The sequence below is a fragment of the Mobula birostris genome, chromosome 4 (assembly GCF_030028105.1).
Source record: "Mobula birostris isolate sMobBir1 chromosome 4, sMobBir1.hap1, whole genome shotgun sequence".
Lineage (NCBI taxonomy): Eukaryota > Metazoa > Chordata > Chondrichthyes > Myliobatiformes > Myliobatidae > Mobula > Mobula birostris.
In genome coordinates this window covers 208,519,976-208,540,207 of record NC_092373.1, presented here as the reverse complement: position 1 = coordinate 208,540,207, position 20,232 = coordinate 208,519,976, and the positions used below count along the sequence as shown (strand labels likewise).

At 45.0% G+C, this 20,232-nt stretch overlaps 1 protein-coding gene across 4 annotated transcripts in view; it reads left to right on the top strand.

Moving 5' to 3' along the window:
* The window catches only part of rtkna (rhotekin a), a 152,277-nt gene that overhangs the window by 36,913 nt on the left and 95,132 nt on the right, over window positions 1-20,232 (top strand). For 2 of the 4 annotated variants that reach the window (XM_072256862.1, XM_072256864.1), the window contains exons 3-6: window positions 898-959; window positions 4,602-4,655; window positions 10,510-10,627; window positions 19,185-19,409. In XM_072256862.1, coding sequence (XP_072112963.1) covers window positions 898-959; window positions 4,602-4,655; window positions 10,510-10,627; window positions 19,185-19,409 — 459 coding nt within the window. Of the gene's footprint in view, window positions 1-894; window positions 960-4,601; window positions 4,656-10,509; window positions 10,628-19,184; window positions 19,410-20,232 lie in introns of all 4 variants that reach the window. The other 2 variants (XM_072256861.1, XM_072256863.1) reach the window with 1 other exon arrangement.

Genomic DNA, 20,232 nt, shown 5'->3' with positions numbered 1-20,232 from the left:
CTGAGGCGACATTTTACCTACAGGTCTGTTGGGGTCATCTACTGCATCTGGTGCTCCAAACGTGGCCTCCTGTATATTAATGAGACACGACATGGATTTGGTGATCGCTTCAAAAAGTGGGATCTCTCAGTATCATCTTCAATCCTACTTCCCATTCCCATTCCGACACGTCAGTCCATGGTCTCCTCTACTGCTGCGATGAGGCCACACTCAGGGTGGAGGAGCAACACCTTGTATTTCATCTGGGTAGCCTCTAACCCGATGGCATGAATATTGATTCCTCGAACCTGGTAATTGCCCCCCTACCCCTCCCCTTCACCATTCCCTATTCCTGTTTCCCTCTCTCACCTTGTCCCCTTCCCTGCCTATCATCTCCCTCTGCTGTTCCTTCCCTTCCTTCCATAGTTTTCTACCCCCTCCTATAAGATTCAGTCTCCTCCAGCCTTTTACCTCTTTCACCAATCAACTCCCAGCTCTTTACTTCACCCCTGCCCCTCCCAGTTTCACCTATCACTTACCACCTTGTGCTTTTTCCTCCCCTCACTCATCTGTTTTTCTTCAGTCCTGATGAAGGGTCTTGGCCCGAGACATTGTCTGTGTAGTCTTTTCCATGGATGCTGCCTGGCTTGCTGAGTTCCTTCAGCATTTTGTGTGTGTTGTTTTAGATTTCCAGCAACTGCAGATTTTCTTGTCTTGGTCCATGTCTCCTGATTTTGGTGACATTATGCTTCTGGTAACACCAATACAACAGTTCAACAGATAACTGATAATGCACCATGTGTTTTTGATGAGACTTGTCATCTCTCACTACATCTCAAGATTAGTTTCTACAAGGTGTATCAATTAATTAGATAGTGGTTTTGTGTATTGCTACACTGATGACTGTTTTCTCAGCAGATCCTCGGACGCTGGGCTCCTTGAAGATCGTTTGCCCTGCAAGGGGACAGTCAGTATATCAGGTAGGAACAAAGGAGCAAAATGGTTAAAGTTTGCTCTGCTCGTAAACACAAGTGATTCTAGAAATTCTGAGGAACACACACAAAAGGCTGGAGGAACTCTGCATGTCAGGCAGTTACCATGGAGGGAAATAGTTTGCTTTTTTGGCTGAGACCCTTCCATTTTTGATGAAGGGTGTTGGCTGAGCTGTTTTCTTTTCCACAGATGCTGCCTGGCCTGCTGAATTCCTCCAGCATTTTATGTGTGTTGCTTTCGATTTCCAGCTTCTGCGGATTTTCTTGTGTTTGTGATTTTCGGTGTGACTCTGAGAGGGTGGTGCTGGTGGAATGCTGGTAAAGAGAGGCAGCAGAGGGATTCCTGGGAACCTGACAAGTTCTCTGCCATTGTGGTACTGAAGCTGTTCAGTTATTATCATTGAAGCTGTCCTTTCAGTTTCTAGATGCTGGACATTGGTACTGTGTCTCTGCATAAACAGTCCAGAGTTCATATTGTGCCCTCTTGTTCTAGACTCCTCCACCATGGGAAACATCCTTTCCACATCTACTCTGACTGGGCCTTTCAACATTCAAAAGGTTTCAATAAGATCCCCCCCTCCCCCCATCCTCCTGAATTCCAGTGAGCACCGACCTAGAGCTATCAAATGTTCCTAGTTTGATAACTCTTGCATTCCTGGAATCATCCTTGTGAACCTCCTCTGGACCCTCTCCAATGCCAGCACATCTTTTCTAAGATGAGGAGCCCCAAACTGTTCACAATACTCGAGGTGAGACCTCACCAGTGCCTTATAAAGCCTCAGCATCACATCCCTGCTCTTGTATTCTAGACCTCTTGAAATGAATGCTAGCATGGCATTTTGCTTTCCTCACCACCAACTTTACCTGCAAGTTCATATTGTGCCCTCTCGTTGGTTACTGGAATGTTACTGGCATGGTTAGAGCATTGGCTGATCGGCCGGAGGCAGCGAGTGGGAATAAAGAATCCTTTGTCTGGTTGTCTGCCAGTGACCAGTGATTGGTGTGGGGCAGCTTCTTTCTATGTGTTATATCAGTGGTTTAGGTGATGGAATTACATGGCTTTGTTCCCAAGTTTGCAGATGTTACGGAGATTGGTGGAGGGGCAGGTAGTGCTGAGGAAACAGGTAGGCTGCAGAAGGACTTAGACAGATTAGGAAAATGGAAAAGAGAGTGGCAAATGAAATACAATGTTGGAAAATGCATGGTTATGCACTTTGGTAGTAGAAATAAATGTTCAGACTATTTTCTAAATGGGGAGAAAATCCAAAAATCTGAGATGCAAAGGGACTTTTGAGTCCTAAAGGTTAACTCTAAAGGTTAACTTGCAGGTAGATTCGGTGGCGAGGAAGGAAAATGCCATGTTAGCATTCATTTCAAGAGGTCTAGAATACAAGAGCAGGGATGTGATGCTGAGGCTTTATAAAGCACTGGTGAGGCCTCGCCTTGGGTGTTGTGAACAGTTTTGGGCTCCTCATCTAAGAAAAGATGTGCTGGCATTGGAGAGGGTTCAGAGGAGGTTCATAAGGTCGACTCCTAAGGGCTATCTGTACTTGCTGGAATTTGGAAGGATGGTGGGGGGGGGGTGGTTGTATTTAAGGCAGAGCTTGATAGGTTCTGGACCGGACACAGCATCAGAGGTTACGGGGAGAAGGCCGGGGAGTGGGACTGAGGAGGGAAACAAAAATGATTGAATGGTGGAGCACACTCGATGGGCCAAAAGGCCTAATTCTACTCCTGTGTCTTATTGTCTCACGGTCTTAATCCCAGGGCAGGTGATCTTAAACTAAAGGGCCTGAATTATAATTGAGAGGAAAGTGGGTGGTGAGAATATGGAATGAGAGGCCAGAGGAAATGATTGAGGCACAAAGAATTATAACGTTTATAAGACATTTAGATGTAACATAGATAGAAAAGGTTCGGGGGATATGGATAAAGCATGGGAAAATGCAACCAGTTGAAGTAGACAGCTTGGTTAGTATGGAAAGGTTGGGCCAAAAGGCCTTTTGCAATGCTGCTTCACTTTGACTCTTTCCTCACTCCCGCTACCAGCTGCTGTTTGTGTTGAATATTGAAAGGCCGAGATAGAGTGGATATGGAGAGGATGTTTTCTGCAGAGGGTGAGTCTGGGGCCTCAGCATCGAATGGCATCCATTGAGGACAGAGATGAGGAGGAATTTCTTTAGCCAGAGGGTGCTGAACCTGTGGCATTCATTTCCACAGGTGACCGTGGTGATTGATGAGTTCTTGATTAGTCGGGGTGTCAAAGGCGATGGGAAGAAGTTTGTCAAATGGGGTTGCAAGGGATGACAAGTCAGCCATGATGGAATGGCAGAACAGACTTGATGGGCTGAATGTTCTATGTCTTTTGGTCTTGAACATTCTTCCTCCGACCAAGTGATTTTTGCTAGGTGGCTGTTTCCCTTTCAAGTGCCCAAGATATGTGGGTTGGTGGGTGAATTGACTGAGGTAAGTTAACAATTCCAAGCGTGGACAGCAGGAGAGACTGGGGTGTTGTGGGGAGGGTATATGTGGAAACTGCAGAAAATTGATTAAATATAAGGAGTAAATGGGATTAGTATAAATATTCTAATGCTTATTGTCAGTGAGAGCAGATGCTGAACATGCTGGTTTTGTACTGTGTGTCACTATGTATAGGACTGCAGGCAGAGAAATAGTTGTTAGGCGTGAGAGGATGTTGAACGAGAAGATTGGAGCTGTATGCAGTATATTTACTATATTGAATCTTGCGATGGGTAGATTGATATTTGAGGCGAAACTGGGTGACAGTGGCTTGTCTGTCCTAGAGCTGGGGATCATGAGCGTTGTAAATTTCCAAGAGGATCGTGAGGTAGACGTTGAAAAGTTATCTCCTCGGTCTTCATCATGAGTAAAGTGACTCCCAGGTTCCAGACTATCAGTATCAGGAGGATGGAGAAACAAGAGGGTGGGGACCTTTTGGAACCCTCCACCTGAGGAGAGCTGTCTGAGCACATAAACAACTGTTTAGTAGATTTTGGTTCAGTGATTGAACTAAGGTGCAAAAACCCTGGTGCTGGAGGAATCCAGAGGATCGAGCGGCATCTGTGGGAGAAGTCAAGGAGGCCACATACCATTCCTCATTGGTGGGTCGGTGGAGAAAGTTAGCATTTTCAGTTCCAGGGTGTTAACATTTCAGGTGACCCATCCTAGCTTGTCAAATAGATGCAATCACAATGAAAGAGCAGCCACACCTCCACTTCCTTCGAAGCTGAAGGAAATTTGGTACATAAGCAAATATTCTGACAAGCTTGCACCCAGGCACTGTTGAAAGCATCTAGCACCTGTGCTTTCTGTGTCTTCTTGGAATTAGGATGTTTGAAATAATTGGCTGTAGCTGTGTCCATTCTGGGCAGAGTTTGACAGACCTGGTGCTGAGGAAGTTGGTAAGAGGGTTGAGAATATTTTGAACACTGAAAGGATGAGAAGAGTTGGGGAGTGAGTGGGAATACAACTGAATGCAGGAGTATATTTGCAAGACACCAATGCACAGTGCAGGTTTGTTGCACCAAAAGAGTCTGCTACCATGCTGTATCACAGAATGGAATGCAGGAGCCGCTTCGTGGGATTACAATCTTTTGTTTTTATTAACAGATCTTCGAATTCCTTTGATGTGGAAAGACACTGATTACTTCAGAAATAAAGGAGGTAAGATCTACAGTGTGTTTCCAAATGAATGCAGGTGGTGATGTCTGGGAGAGTTTGAGAAGGAGAACAGGATGGAAGCAAGGTTCAAAGTAAATTTATTATCAAACTACTTATACAGTATGTCACCATATACAACCCTGAGAATCATTTTCTTGTCAGCATGCTCAGTAAATCCAAGAAACATCATTGAATCATCGAAGACTGCACCCAACAGGATGGACAGCCAATGTGCAAAAGACAGCAAACTCTGCAAATAGAAATGAAAAAAAAACACACCAATAAATAAGCAATAACTATCAAGAGCATGGGATGAGTCCTTGAAAGTAACTCTATAGGTTATGGGAAGGAGTGAAGTTATCCCCGAGAGCCTGATGGTTGACGGGTAATAACTGTTCCTGAACCTGGCGGTGAGGGTCCTGGCAGCAGCAGTAAGAAGAGATAATGCCCTGGATGGTGGGGGACCCTGATGATAGGGGTGCTGCTTTCCTGCAACAACTCTCCGTGTAGATGCGCACAATGGTGGGGTGGCCTTTCCCTGTTATGGATTGGATGGTATCCACTACTTTTTGTAGGCTTTTCTGGTCAAGGGTAATGCTATTTCCATACCAGGCCATGATGCAGCCGGGTATTATACTCTCTCCACCATATGTCTGTAACAGTTTGTCGAAGTTTTTGATGTCATGCCGAAACTTCACAAACTTCTAAGGAAGTAGAGGGGTTGCTGTGCTTTGTTTGGAACTACACTGACGTGCTGGGCTCAGAACAGATCCTCATGAAATAATAACATTGAGAATTTAAAGTTGCTGATTCTCTCCACCTCAGATGCGCTGATGAGGACTTGCTCATTGACCTCTGGTTTCCCCCTCTTGAAGTCAATACTCAGCTCCGTGGTCTTGCTGACATTGAGTGAGAGGTCGTTGTGGCATCACTCAGCCAGACTTTTAATCTGCTTCCTAAATGCTGATTCATCACCTTTGATTCAGCTGATGACAGTGAATGGAAAATTGCAAATGTCACTCCATTTTTCAAGAAGGAAGAGAGGCAGAAGAAAGGAAATTATGGGCCAGTTAGTCTGACCTCAGTGGTTGGGAAAATGTTGGAGTTGATTGTTATGGATTTGATTTTGGGGTACTTAGGGATACATAACATAGGCCTTAGTCAGCATGGTTTCTTCAAGGGAAAATCTCTGGTAAATCTCTTGGAATTCTTTGCAGAAATAACAAGTAAGGTAGTCATAGGAAAATTGGCGGATTCTGTTTATTTGGATTTTCAGAAGGTCTTTGACAAGCTGCCAGACATGAGGCTGCTTAACAAGGTAAGAGCCCTTGATATTATGGGAAAGATACTAGCATGGATCAGGGATTGGCTGATTGGCAGGAGGAATAAAGGGAGCCTTTTCTGGTTGGCTGCCAGTGACTAACGGTATTCCACAGTGTGTGGACCGCTTCTTTTTACATTATATGTCAGTGATTTCGATGTTGGAATTAATGGCATTGTGCCAAAGTTTACAGAAGATGTGTGGAGGAGTAGATTAAGTCCCCCATAGGAGATTGGTCAAGAAAGTTCAGTCACTCGATGTTCAAGATGAGATGGTAAATCGGATTGGACGTTGGCTTTGAGGGAGTACAGTAGCTGGAGAGTGGTAGATGGTTGCCTGTTTGACTGGAGGTCTGTGACTAGTGGACTGCTGCAGGAATTGGTGCTGGGTCCTTTGTTGTTTGTCATCTATATCAATGATCTGGATGATATTTTGGTCAATTGGATCAGCAAATTTGTGGATGACACTAAGTTTGGGGGTGTAGTGGACAGCGAGGAAGACTATCATGGCTTGCAGAGGGATCTGTATCCTCTGGAAAAATGTGCTGAAAAATGGCAGATGGAATTTAATGCAGACAACTGTGAGGTGTCACACACACAAAAAATGCAGCAGGCCAGGCAGCATCTCTAGGAAGAGGTACAGTCGACGTTTCAGGCCGAGACCCTTTGTCAGGACTAACTGAAAGAAGAGATGGTAAGAGATTTGAAAGTGGGAGGGGGAGGGGGAGATCCAAAATGATAGGAGAAGACAGGAGGGGGAGGGATGGAGCTAAGAGCTGGACAGGTGATTGGCAAAAGGGATACAAGGCTGGAGAAGGGAGAGAATCATGGGACGGGAGAAAGAAAGGGTGGGGGGAAGCCCAGAGGATGGGCAAGGAGTTATAGTGAGAGGGACAGAGGGAAAAAAAATACTAAATAAATAAGAGATGGGGTACGAACGGGAGGTGGGGCATTAACAGAAGTTAGAGAAGTCAATGTTCATGCCATCAGATTGGAGGCTACCCAGACGAAATATAAGGTGTTGTTCCTCCAATTTGAGTGTGGCTGTGGATAGACATAATCAGAATGGGAATGGGACGTGGAATTAAAATGTGTGGCCACTGGGAGATCCTGCTTTCTCTGGTGGACAGAGCGTAGGTGTTCAGCGAAATGATCTCCCAGTCTGCGTCGGGTCTTGCCAATATATAGAAGGCCACATCGGGAGCACCGGACACAGCATATCACCCCAGCCGACTCACAGGTGAAGTGTCGCCTCACCTGGAAGGACTGTTTGGGGCCCTGAATGGTGGTAAGGGAGGAAGTGTAAGGGCATGTGTAGCACTTGTTCTGCTTACACGGATAGGTGCCGGGAGGGAGATCGGTGGGAGAGGATGTGGGGGACGAACGGACAAGGGTGTCATGTAGGGAGCAAATCCTGCGGAAAGCGGGGGGGGGCGCGGGAGGGAAAGATGTGCTTAGTGGTGGGATCTCATTGGAGGTTAGGGTTAGGGATCAACCAGTGTAGATCTTACAAAATGAATGGTAGGGCACTGAGAAGTGTGATAGAACAAAGGTATCTGGGAATACAGGTCCCTAATTTATTGAAAGTGGCGTCACAGGTAGAGAGGGTCATAAGGAAAGCTTTCAGCACGTTGGCCTTCATAAATCAATGTATTGAGCACAAGAGATGGAATGAACATAGAATAGTACAGCACAGTACAGGCCCTTTGGCCCACAATGTTGTGCCAACCCTCAAACCCTGCCTCCCATATAGCCCGCTACCTTAAATTCCTCCATATACCTGTCTAGTAGTCTCTTAAATTTCACTAGTGTATCTGCCTCCACCACTGACTCAGGCAGTGCATTCCACGCACCAACCACTCTCTGAGTAAAAAACCTTCCTCTAATATCCCCCTTGAACTTCTCACCCCTTACCTTAAAGCCATGTCCTCTTGTATTGAGCAGTGGTGCCCTGGGGAAGAGGCGCTAGCTGTCCACTCTATCTATTCCTCTTATTATCTTGTACACCTCTATCATGTCTCCTCTCATCCTCCTTCTCTCCAAAGAGTAAAGCCCTAGCTCCCTTAATCTCTGATCATAATCCATACTCTCTAAACCAGGCAGCATCCTGGTAAATCTCCTCTGTACCCTTTCCAATGCTTCCACATCCTTCCTATAGTGAGGCGACCAGAACTGGACACAGTACTCCAAGTGTGGCCTAACCAGACTCTTATAGAGCTGCATCATTACATCGCGACTCTTAAACTCTATCCCTCAATTTATGGAAGCTAACACCCCATAAGCTTTCTTAACTACCCTATCCACCTGTGAGGCAACCTTCAGGGATCTGTGGACATATACCCCCAGATCCCTCTGCTCCTCCACACTACCAAGTATCCTGCCATGGATACAAGGATGTCCGGAATGTTATGGTGAAATTGTATGAGATGTTGGTTAGGCCTAGTTTTGGGGTATTGTGTGCAAATTTGGTGACCTACGTACAGGAAAGATGTTGAAAAAGGCATCCGTTAGTCTTGGAAGACCATAGATCTGTGCCTGAAAAGTTTTCACTCTCCAGGGTGCAGGCCTGGGCAAGGTTGTACAGCAGTTGCCCATGCTGCAAGTCTCCCCTCTCACGACACCAATGTTGTCCAAGGGAAGGGCATTAGGAACCATACAGCTTGGCACCAGTGTCATCGCAGAGCAATGTGCCTTGCTCAAGGACACAACACGTTGCCTCGGCTGGGGCTCAAACTCACGACCTTCAGGTCACTAGTCCAATGCCTTAACCACTTGGCCGCACTGGAAAGATGTAAACAAAGTTAAAAGAACACAGAGAAAATTTACAAGGATGTTGCTGGATCTGAAGGACCTGAATTATATGGAAAGATTGAAAACGTTAGGACTGTATCCTTTAGAGAGTAGAAGGTTGAGAGGAGATTTGATGGAGGTATACAAAATTATGAGGGGCATAGATAGGGTTAATGCAAGCAGGCTGTTTCTACTGAGATTGGGTGGGACTACAACCAGAGGTCATTGATTAAGGGTGAAAGGTGAAAAGTTTAAGGGGAACGTGCGGGGAATCTTCTTCACTCAGAGGGATGTGAGAGTGTGGAATGAGCTTCTAGCAGAAGTGGTGCATGCAAGCTCGATTTCAAAACTTAAGAGGTTTGGATAAGTTCATAGGTGGAAGAGATGTGGAAGGCATGGTCCAGTGCTGGTCAATGGAAGTAGGCCATTTAAATGGTTTTGGCATTGACTAGATGGGCCAAAGGGCCAGTTTCTGTGCTGTTCTCTGTCTCCAGAGAGGCTGCAGAAGGACTTCTACAGATGAGGAGAATGGGCAAAGAAGTGACAGATGGAATACATTATCGGGAAGTGTGTGGTCATGCACTTTGGTAGAAGAAGTAATGGTGTAGATGGTTTTCTGAATGGAGTGAAAATTCAAGAATCTGAGGTGCAGAGGTTTAGGAGTCCTTGTGCAGGATTCCCTAAATGTTAATTTGCAGGATGAGTCGGTGGTGAGGAAGGCATATGTGATTTTAGCATTCATTTCAAGAGGACTAGAATATAAAAGCAAGGATGTAATGTTGAGGCTTTATAAAACATTGGTGAGGCCTCACTTGGAGTAGTTGTGGGCCCCTAAATGATGAAAAGATGTGCTAACACTGGAGAGGGTTTAAAGATGGTTCAGGTAAATGATTCCAGTATTGAACAGCTTGTCATATGAAGAGCATTTGATGGATCTGGGCCTGTATTCACTGGAATTCAGAAGAATGAGGGGTGACCTAACAGAAACATATCGAATATTGAAAGGCCTTGATAGAGTGGATGTGAAGAGGATGTTTCCTGTAGCAGGTGAGTCTAAGACCAGAAGACACAGCTTCAGAATTGAGGGTAGTAATTTTAGAACAGAGATATTTCCTTAGCTAGAGAGTGGTTACTCTGTGGAATTCGTTGCCACAGGGTACGTTCAGGGCAGAAGTTGATAGATTTTTAATTAGTCAGGGCATGAAAGGACACGGGTGGAAGGCAAGAGGTTGGTTTCGAGAGGGAAAATGGATCAGCCATGATGAAGCAAATGGCTTGATTCTGCTGCGATATCTTATGGTCTTATCATGTCGTCAGCAAACTAAATATGGCTTTGGAGCTGTGGTTAGCCTCACGTTTGTAAGTATAAAGCGAGTTGAGCAGGGGCTGAGAATGCAGCCTTGTGGGGCACCTGTGCTGATGAAAATTGTGGAGCAGATGTTGCCGATTCGGACAGACTGGGGACTGCAAGTGAAGAAATCATGGACAAGTGCAGAAAGGGAAATATGAAAAGTTCGGAGAAGACAGTGAGTGGAGGGAAACGAATGATCGGGGAAGCTGGTAGGAATGGGGAAGAAAAGGTAAGGGAAGAGAGTGAGGACGTGGAGCATGAGGAAGGTTGTTGAGATGGAAATGTTACCGACAAGAGAAGACATGAAAAGTTTGGGGTGGGGAGACGGTGGTCTCTCAGTCCACTGAACTGAATAGTGTTGCCACTTCTGCAAAATCTTGTTCTTTTTCTTCACAGATGTTCATCATTATGCAGTATTCGGCCTGATGCAGATTGGTTGTGACATTTACGACACGGAGATGGTGATTGTGAATCGTACCGTCACTGACATCTGCTTTGAAAGTGCTGTTGTGTTGTAAGTGGAAAATTGTGCGATACCATTCAGTTTATCTGTGTCCTATAAATATTCTTGAAGAGAACAGAGAATATAAAGTGATACAGCACAGCCCCATAACCCACAATGTCACTTCCAAACATGAAGCCAAGTTGAACTAAATCTCTCCTGCCTGTACATGATATCTCCATTCCTTGCACATTCTCGTACCCGAACGTAATCCATATCTCTCTTATTCCCTGAACGTTCTCATACCCGTACGTGATTCATATCTCTCCAGTCTCTGTACATGCTCACACGTGATCCGTATCTCTCCAGTCTCTGTACGTTCTCGTGCCCGTACATGCTCTGTATCTCTCCAGAACCTGTACATGATCCGTATCTCTATTCCCTGCACGTTCTCGTACCTGTAATTATTCTCAAAGCAATAATAACAGGGTGGTCATGATGGGAGATTTTAATTTCCCCAATATTGATTGGCATCTCCCTAGAGCAAGGGGTTTAGATGGGGTGGAGTTTGTTAGATGTGTTCAGGAAGGTTTTCAGACACAATATGTAGATAAGCCTACAAGAGGAGAGGCTGTACTTGATCTGGTATTGGGAAATGAACCTGGTCAGGTATCAGGCCTCTCAGTGGGAGAGCATTTTGGAGATAGTGATCGCAATTCATCTCCCTTACCATAGCATTGGAGAGGGATAGGAATGGACAAGTTAGGAAAGTGTTTGATTGGAGTAAGGGGAAATACGAAGCTATCAGGCAGGAACTTGGAAACATAAATTGGGAACAGATGTTCTCAGGGAAACGTACCGCAGAAATGTGGCAAATGTTCAGGGGATACTTGTGTGGCGTTGTGCAGAAGTATGTCCCAACGAGACAGGGAAAGGATGGTAGGGTACAGGAACCATGGTGTACAAAGGCTGTTGAAAATCTTGTCAAGAAGAAAAGAAAAGCTTACGAAAGGTTCAAAAAAGTAGGTAATGATAGAGATCCAGAATATTATAAGGCTAGCAGGAAGGAGCTTGAGAATGAAATGAGGAGAGCCCGAAGGGACCATGAGAAGGCCTTGGCGAGCAGGATTAAGGAAAACCCCAAGGCATTCTACAAGTATGTGAAGAGCAGTGTGTAGATACGCCTACAAGAGCCGAAGCTGTACTTGATCTGGTACGTGAGAGAATAGGACCAATCAAGTGTGACAGTGGAAAAGTGTGTATGGAACTGGAGGAGATAGCAGAGGTAGTTAATGAGTACTTTGCTTCAGTATTCACTACAGAAAAGGACTTTGGCGATTGTAGGGATGATTTACAGCAGACTGAAAAGCTTGAGCATAGAGACATGAAGAAACAGGATGTGCTGGAGCTTTTGAAAAGCATCAAGTTGAATAAGTCACCGGGACCGGATGAGATGTACCCCAGGCTACTGTGGGAGTCGATGGGAGGAGATTGCTGAGCCCCTGGCAGTGATCTTTGCATCAAAAATGGGAACAAGAGAAGTTCTGGAGGTTTGGAGTGTTGTGGATGTTGTTCCCTTATTCAAGAAAGGGAGTAGGTATAGCCCAAGAAATAATAGACCAGTGAGTCTTACTTCAGTGGTTGGTAAGTTGATGGAGAAGATCCTGAGAGGCAGGATTTATGAACATTTAGAGAGGAATAATATGATTAGGAATAGTCAGCATGGCTTTGTCAAAGGCAGATCGTGCCTTATGAGCCTGACTGAATTTTTTGAGGATGTGTCTAAACACATTGATGAAGGTAGAGCAGTAGATGTAGTGTATATGGATTTCACCAAGGCATTTGATAAGGTACCCCATGCCAGGCTTATTGAGAAAGTAAGGAGGCATGGGATTCAAGGGGACTTTGCTTTGTGGATCCAGAACTGGCTGGTCCACAGAAGGCAAAGAGTGGTTGTAGACGGGTCATATTCGGCATGGAGGTTGGTTACCAGTGGTGTGCCTCAGGGATCTGTTCTGGGACCCCTACTCTTCATGAATTTTACAAATGACCTGGATGAAGAAGTGGAGGGATGGGTTAGTAAATTTGCTGATGACACAAAGGTTGGAGGTGCTGTGGATAGTTTGGAGGGCTGTCAGAGGTTACAGTGGGACATCGGTAGGATGCAAAACTGGGCTGAGAAGTGGCAGATGGAGTTCAACCCAGATAACATAGAAACATAAAAAACCTACTGCACAATACAGGCCCTTCGGCCCACAAAGTTGTGCCAAACATGTCCCTATGTTAGAAATTACTAGGCTTACCTATAGGCCTCTATTTTTCTAAGCTCCATGTACCTATCCAAAAATCTCTTAAAAGACCCTATCGCATCCGCATCCACCACCATTGCCAGCAGCCCATTCCACGCACTCACCACTCTCTAAGTAAAAAACTTACCCCTGACATCTCCTCTGTACCTGCTCCCCAGCACCTTAAACCTGTGTCCTCTTGGGCAACCATTTCAGCCCTGGGAAAAAGCCTCTGACTATCCACACGATCAATGCCTCTAATTATCTTTTACACCTCTATCAGGTCACCTCTCATCCTCCGTCGCTCTAAGGAGAAATGGCCGAGTTCACTCAACTTGTTTTCATAAGGCATGCTCCCCAATCCAGGCAACATCCTTGTAAATCTCCTCTGCACCCTTTCTATGGCTTCCACATCCTTCCTGTAGTGAGGTGACCAGAACTGAGCACAGTTCTCCAAGTGGGGTCTGACCAGTGTCCTACATAGCTGTACCCAGGGCCCTATTACGTCTCATCTCCTGCCTGTCCTTTCTATCGTCTCTGTTGCACGCTATATTTGATTTATTTCTGTTTTCCCCTTCCTCAGCCCTATCACTCCGCTTCCCATCCTCCTGCCAAATTAGTTTAAACTCTCCCTAACAGCTCTATTAAACCTGCCTGCTAGGATATTGGACCCCTTTGGGTGTAACCCGTCCTTTTTGTACAGGTCATACCTCCCCCAGTAGATGCCCCGATGATCCAGGAACCCTAAACCCTGGTCGCTACACAAGTCTGTCAGCCACACATAAATCTGCCTGATTATGCTATTCTTGCACTCGGTAGCATGTGGCACAGGCAGCAATCTCGAGATTACTACCCTGGAGGTCCTGCTTTTCACCTTCCTACCCAACTCCCTGAATTCTCTGTTCAGGGTATGACTGAAGCAGTAAATGCAGAGGTCTGGTGACTATTGTAAAACGGGCACTGACGGGTACAAGTACAGAGTTCCCTAAAAACGGACTCAGAGGTAGACAAGGTAGTGAAGAAAGCTTTTGGCATACTGGCCTTCATCAGTCAGGGCACTGAGTAAAGATATTGGGAGGTCATGATGCAGTTGTACTGGACACCGATAAGACTGCATTTGGAATATTGTGTTCAGTTTTGGTCACCCTATTATAGAAAAGATATCATTAAGTTGTAAAGAGTACATTGTATATTATGAGGATGATGCCAAGAAGGAGGTTGGGCAGGTTTCCTCCTTGGAGCGCAGGAGACTGAGGGGTGACCTTGTGGACCATGAAACAATAAGGCCAAGACCATAAAGCCATGGTTTTCCAAATTAAGATTAAAGTCTGTCACGAGCCTTGTGGCCCATCAAGCCGGTGCTTATGCTGGTTTCTGTGGCGTGAAGTGGCTAAGAGTACGAGACTCCCCCCCTCCCCCGCTCTGGAAAGGACGCCAGTCTATCGCGAGGTTAACTTCCAGCATTTTTGCTGGTACCCATTCTCAGCTGGTAGACTGGAGCATTGTGTGGTTAAGTGCCTTGCTCAAGGACACACACGCTGCCTCGGCCAAGGCTCGAACCCACAACCTTCAGATCGTTAGTACAACGCCCTAACCACTTGGCCACACGTCACAAATACTCAAATCTTATCTCGAAGAATTCTCTCCAGTAACTACCTAACCACTGATGTGAGACTCCTCGTTCTATAGTTTCCTGGATTAATCCTGGTTCCTTGTTGAACAATGAACAACATTAGCTACTTGCCAGTCCTCCAGCACCTCAACTGTGGCTATAGAGGACACGAAGATACTGATCAACACTTCAGCAAAATCTTCTCTTACCGTTCTCAACAACCTGGGGTATATCCCATCAGGCCCATGGCACTTGCCTACCTTAATTTTTGTTAAGAGACCTAACACTGTCTCCTCCTTCACCTTGAAACGCTCAAACATACTAATACTCTTGGCACTGATTTCATAATCTCCACTTTCTTTTCCAAGGTAAATATTGAGGTAATGTATCTACTAATTACCTCACCCACATTCTCCGCATGCAAGCTAATGTTCCCTCTTTTATCCTTCAGTGGTCCCACCGCTCCCTAGTTATAAGACCATAAAACATAGGAGCAGAATTAGGCCATTTGGCCCATCAAGTCTGCTCCACCATTCAATCATGGCTGATCCTTTTTTTCTCCCAGCCTCAGTCCCACTCCTTGGCCTTTTCCCTGTAACCTATCAATCTCTGCCTTATATATACCCAACAACCTGGCCTCCACATTCTCCTGTGGTAATAAATTCCACAAATTCACCACCATCTCGCTAAAGAAATTTCTCTATGCCTTTGTTTTAAATGGATGCCCCTCTATCCTGAGGCTGTGCATTTTTGTCCCAGACTGCCCCACCATGGGAAACATCCTTTCCACATCTACTCTGTCTAGGCCTTTCAACATTCCAAAGGATTCAACGAGATCCCCTCTCATCCTTCTAAATTCCAGCGAGTACAAATCCAGAGCCATCAAATGTTCCTCGTATGATAACCCTTTCATTCCTGGAATCATCCTTGTGAACCTCCTCTGGACCCTCTCCAATGCCAGCACGTCTTTTCTCAGATGAGGAGCTCAAAACTGTTCACAATACTCAAGGTGAGGCCTCACCAGTGCCTTATAAAGCCTCAGCATCACATCCCTGCTCTTGTATTCTAGACCTCTTGAAATGAATGCTAACATTGCCTTTGCCTTCCTCACCACTGACTCAACCTGCAAGTTAACCTTTAGGTTGATCTGCACAAGGACTCCCAAGTCCCCTTGCATCTCAGATTTTTGGAGTTTCTCCCGATTTAGAAAATATTTTGCACATTTAATTCTACTATCTAAGTGCATGACCATGCATTTTCCAACATTGTATTTCATTTGCCACTTTCTTGCCCATTCTCCCAATCTGTCTAAGTCCTGCATCCTACCTGTTTCCTCAACACTACCTGCCCTTCCACCAATCTTCGTATCATCTGCAAACTTGGCAACAAAGCCATCTACTCCATCATTTAACTCATTGATATACAGCATAAAAAGAAGTGGTCCCAACACCTGCAGAACACCACTAGTCACTGGCAGCCAACCAGAAATGGATCCTTTCATTTCCACTCACTGCCTCCTACCAATCAGCCAATGCTCTACCCATGCCAGTAACTTTCTTGTGATACCATGGGCTCTGAACTTGGTAAGCAGCCTCATGTGTGGCACCTTTTCAAAGGCCTTCTGAAAATCCAAGTACACCACATCTACTGCAAGATTGGTGGAGGGGCAGATAGTGTTGAGGAAACAGGTAGGATGCAGAAGGACGTAGACAAATGAGGAGAATAGGCAAGAAAGTGGCAAATGAAATACAATGTTGGAAAATGCATGGTCATGCACTTTGGTAGTAGAAATAAATGTGCGGAATATTTTCTAAATGGGGAGAAAATGCAAAAATCTGAGATGCAGAGGGACTTGGGAGTCCTTGTGTAGAACGCCCTGATGGTTAACTTGCAGGTTGAGTCAGTGGTGAGGAAGGCAAATGCCATGTTTGCATTCATTTCAAGAGGTCTAGAATACGAGAGCAAGGATGTGATGCTGAGGCTTTATAAGGCACTGGTGAGGCCATACCTCGAGTATTGTGAATAGTTTTGGGCCCCTCATCTTAGAAAAGATGTGCTGGCATTGAAGAGGGTCCAGAGGAGGTTCACAAGGATGATTCCAGGTATGAAATGATTATCATACAAGGAACGTTTGGTGGCTCTGGGTCTGGACTCACTGGAATTCAGAAGGATGAGGGGAATCTCATTGAAACCTTTTGAATGTTGAAAGGCCTAGGCAGAGTAGATGTGGAAAGGATGTTTCCCATGGTGGGAGAGTCTAGGACAAGAAGGCACAGCCTCAGGATAGAGGGACTTCCATTCAAAACAGAGATGCAGAGAAATTTCTTCAGTCAGAGGGTGGTGAATTTGTGGAATTTGTTGCTACGTGCAGCTGTGGAGGCCAGGTCTTTGGGTGTATTTAAGGCAGAGATTGATAGGTTCTTGATTGGACATAGCATCAAAGGTTATGGAAGGCCGGGAACTGAGGTTGAGGAGGAGAAAAAAAAAAGGATCAGCCATGATTGAATGGCGGAGCAGATTCGATGGGCCTAATTCTGTTCCTATGTCTTATGGAACTATGGTCTTATAATCTAAATCATTGACAAACATTGTGAGAAGCAGTGGTCACAATACTGGCCCACTGAGCAATACCACTAGTCACTGGTAGCCAATTAGAAAGTCCTCGTTTATTCCCATTCACTGCCTCCTGCCTGTCAGCCATTCCACTATCCATGCCAGTATCTTTCCTTTACTGCCATAGGGTTTTATCTTGTTAAGCAGCCTTGAGTGTGACACCTTATCAAACATCTTCTGAAATCCAAGTAAATGACATCCACTGCCTCTCCTTTGTCCACCCTGCTGGTTACTTCCTCGAAGTACTCTAACGGATCTGCCAGGCAAGATTTCCCTTTACAGAAACCATGCTGACTTTGACTTATTTTATCATTGGTCTCCAAGCACCCCAGAACCTCATCCTTGGTAATAGACTCTAACACTTTCCCAACCGCTGAGGGTAGGCGAACTGGCCTATCATTTTCTTTTTTTTTCTCTTCCTCCCTTCTTAAAGAGTGGATTGACACTTGCAATCTTCCAGTCCTCTGGGATGTTGACTTGCCCAAAAATGGCTGTTCCCAATTAGCTCTCCCTAGTTCCTACCTGATACTGTCATAATTTTCCCTCCTCCAGTTTCATACTCTCCCACAAGGTCCATACTTATCCTTATCTATAGCTTTCTTAAAAATTAGGAATTGTGGTCACTGTTTCCCAACTGTTTATCCACTCAAAGGCCCGTCGCCTGTCTAGGCTCATTACCCAATGCCAATACACTCGTGTAACCCCTCCTCTTGTTGGACTCAATACATATTAAATTAAGAAACCCTCTTGATGCAGTTAACAAATTCAGCCCCATCTAAACCTCTTGCTCTTCGAAGGACCCAGTTTATATCAGAGAATTGAAGTCCTCCCCGTGACAACAATCTTATTGTTTTTATACATTTCTTAAATCTGCCTGCATGTTTGTTCCAGTGGCTATTGGGGGTTCTGTTGTACGATCCTGTCCCATCAGTGTGATTACACTCTTTCTGTGTTTGAGTTCTACCCATGTACACTCCATTATGTACCCTCAGACTGCAGCTGTGATATTGTTCCTGATTAATAGTGCAATTCTCTCCACCTCTTTTACCTCCCTTGCAATCTTTCCTAAAACATTGAGTCCCTGGGGCATTAAACACCCTTCCTGAAGTCTCTGTATTGTCCACAATATCAAAGTTCCATGTACTGATCCATGCTCTGAGTTCACCTTTACCTGTAATACACCTGGGCAGAAGAGATGAGTTTACTTGGCCAGTTGATTAATTTGGTTTGGCACAACATTGTGGACTGACGGTCAATTCCTGTGCAGTACTGTTCTATCTTCTACAGTCTGCACCATAGAGATGTGAACTGACTGGAATGACAGAGGTTAAGGGGAGAACATGAAGGTTTGTAAAATTTTAAGGTATATAGATAGGGTAGATGGTTAGTGTTTTTTCCTAAATATGATCAGTTTAAATAAACAGCAGATTTGGTGTGCATGAAGTGGGCTGTTTCATTCTGTGATTGCATAGGGACAGCACAGTGGTATAGTGGTCATTACAGCACTGTAGTATAGTGGTTATTACAACACAGTGGTATAGTGGCTATTACAGCACAGTAATATAGTGGTTATCACAGCACAGCGGTATAGTGGTCATTACAGCACGGCAGTATAGTGGTTATTACAGTACAGTATAGTGGTTATTACAGTACAGCAGTATAGTGGTTATTACGGCACAGTGGTATAGTGGTTATTACAGTACAGAATAGTGGTTATTACAGTACAGAATAGTGGTTTTTACAGTACAGCAGTATAGTGGTTATTACGGCACAGTGGTATAGTGGTTATTACAGTACAGAATAGTGGTTATTACAGTACAGAATAGTGGTTATTATGGCACAGTAGTATAGTGGTCATTACAGCACAGTGGTATCGTGGTTATTACAGCACAGTAGTATAGATGTTATTACAGCACAGTGGTATAGTGGTTATTACAGCACAGTGGTATAGTGGTTATTACAGCACAGTAGCATAGTGGTCATTACAGCCCAGTGGTATAGTGGTTATTACAGCACCAATTCTGTTTTATGCATTTGGAACTGTTGTTAGCAGTGCTGCCATCTGCTGCTCGCCTCTGTTTACTGTGGCCTTTCTGTCATTCTAACGTTTTGTTAGTCCCAGTGTTGGACCTGACTTTGAACTGAAGCTGGAGTTATATAGCTGTTGTATGGACGAAGACTTCTCCATCGCTAGTGCACCGAGAAAGTTTGCGAGCAAGCTAAGCAGCTCACTGGGACGTTCCTCAGGAAGAAGGATTCGAGCTGGGCTGGACATCGCAGGAGAAAGTTCTGTGTCTAATGGAGGCACAAGTCCCATCTTGCTGCCAGCTTTGCCTGTCAGGTATGTTACTGCACAAAAAGTCATCGTGTCATACAATGCGACAACATAGAAACAGGCCCTTTAGTCCATCTCGTCCAAACCAATCCATTAATCTGCAGAATCCCGTACACCTGCCCTTGAACCACAGCCCTCAATACCCTCTCCTCCATGTACCAATCCAAATTTCCTTAAGTGTTGAAATCCAACCTGCATCCACCACTTGTGCTGGCAGCTTGTTCCCACTCTTACTCTTCTGAATGAAGGGGTTTCCCGCATGTTCCTCTTAAACATTTCAACTTTCAATTTTACGTAGTATAAGAAATAATGGATGATCTCGTAGCACTTCTATAGATTGTTGGGTATGATTTTGTGGCCATGACTGAATCGTGGATAAAGGATGGTTGTAGTTGGGAGCTGAATGTCCAAGGTTATACGTTGTATCGGAGGGATAGGAAGGTAGGCAGAGGGGGTGGTGTGGCTCTACTGGTAAAGAATGGCATCAAATCTTAGAAAGATGTGACATAGAATTGGAAGATGTTGAATCCTTGTGGGTTGAGTTAAGAAACTGTAAAGGTAAAAGGACCCTGATGGTAGTTATATACAGGCTGTGTAGCTCCCACTGTATATACAGGCTCGCAGCAGTAGCTGGGAGGTGGACTACAGATTACAACAGAAAATAGAAAAGGCATGTCAACAGGCGATGTTATGATAGTCGTGGGAGATTTTAACATGCAGGTAGATTGGGAAAATCAGGTTGGTAATGGATCCCGAGAGAGTGAATTTGTTGAATGCCTTCGAGATGGGTTCTTAGGACAGTTTGTCGTTGAGACTATCAGGGGATCAG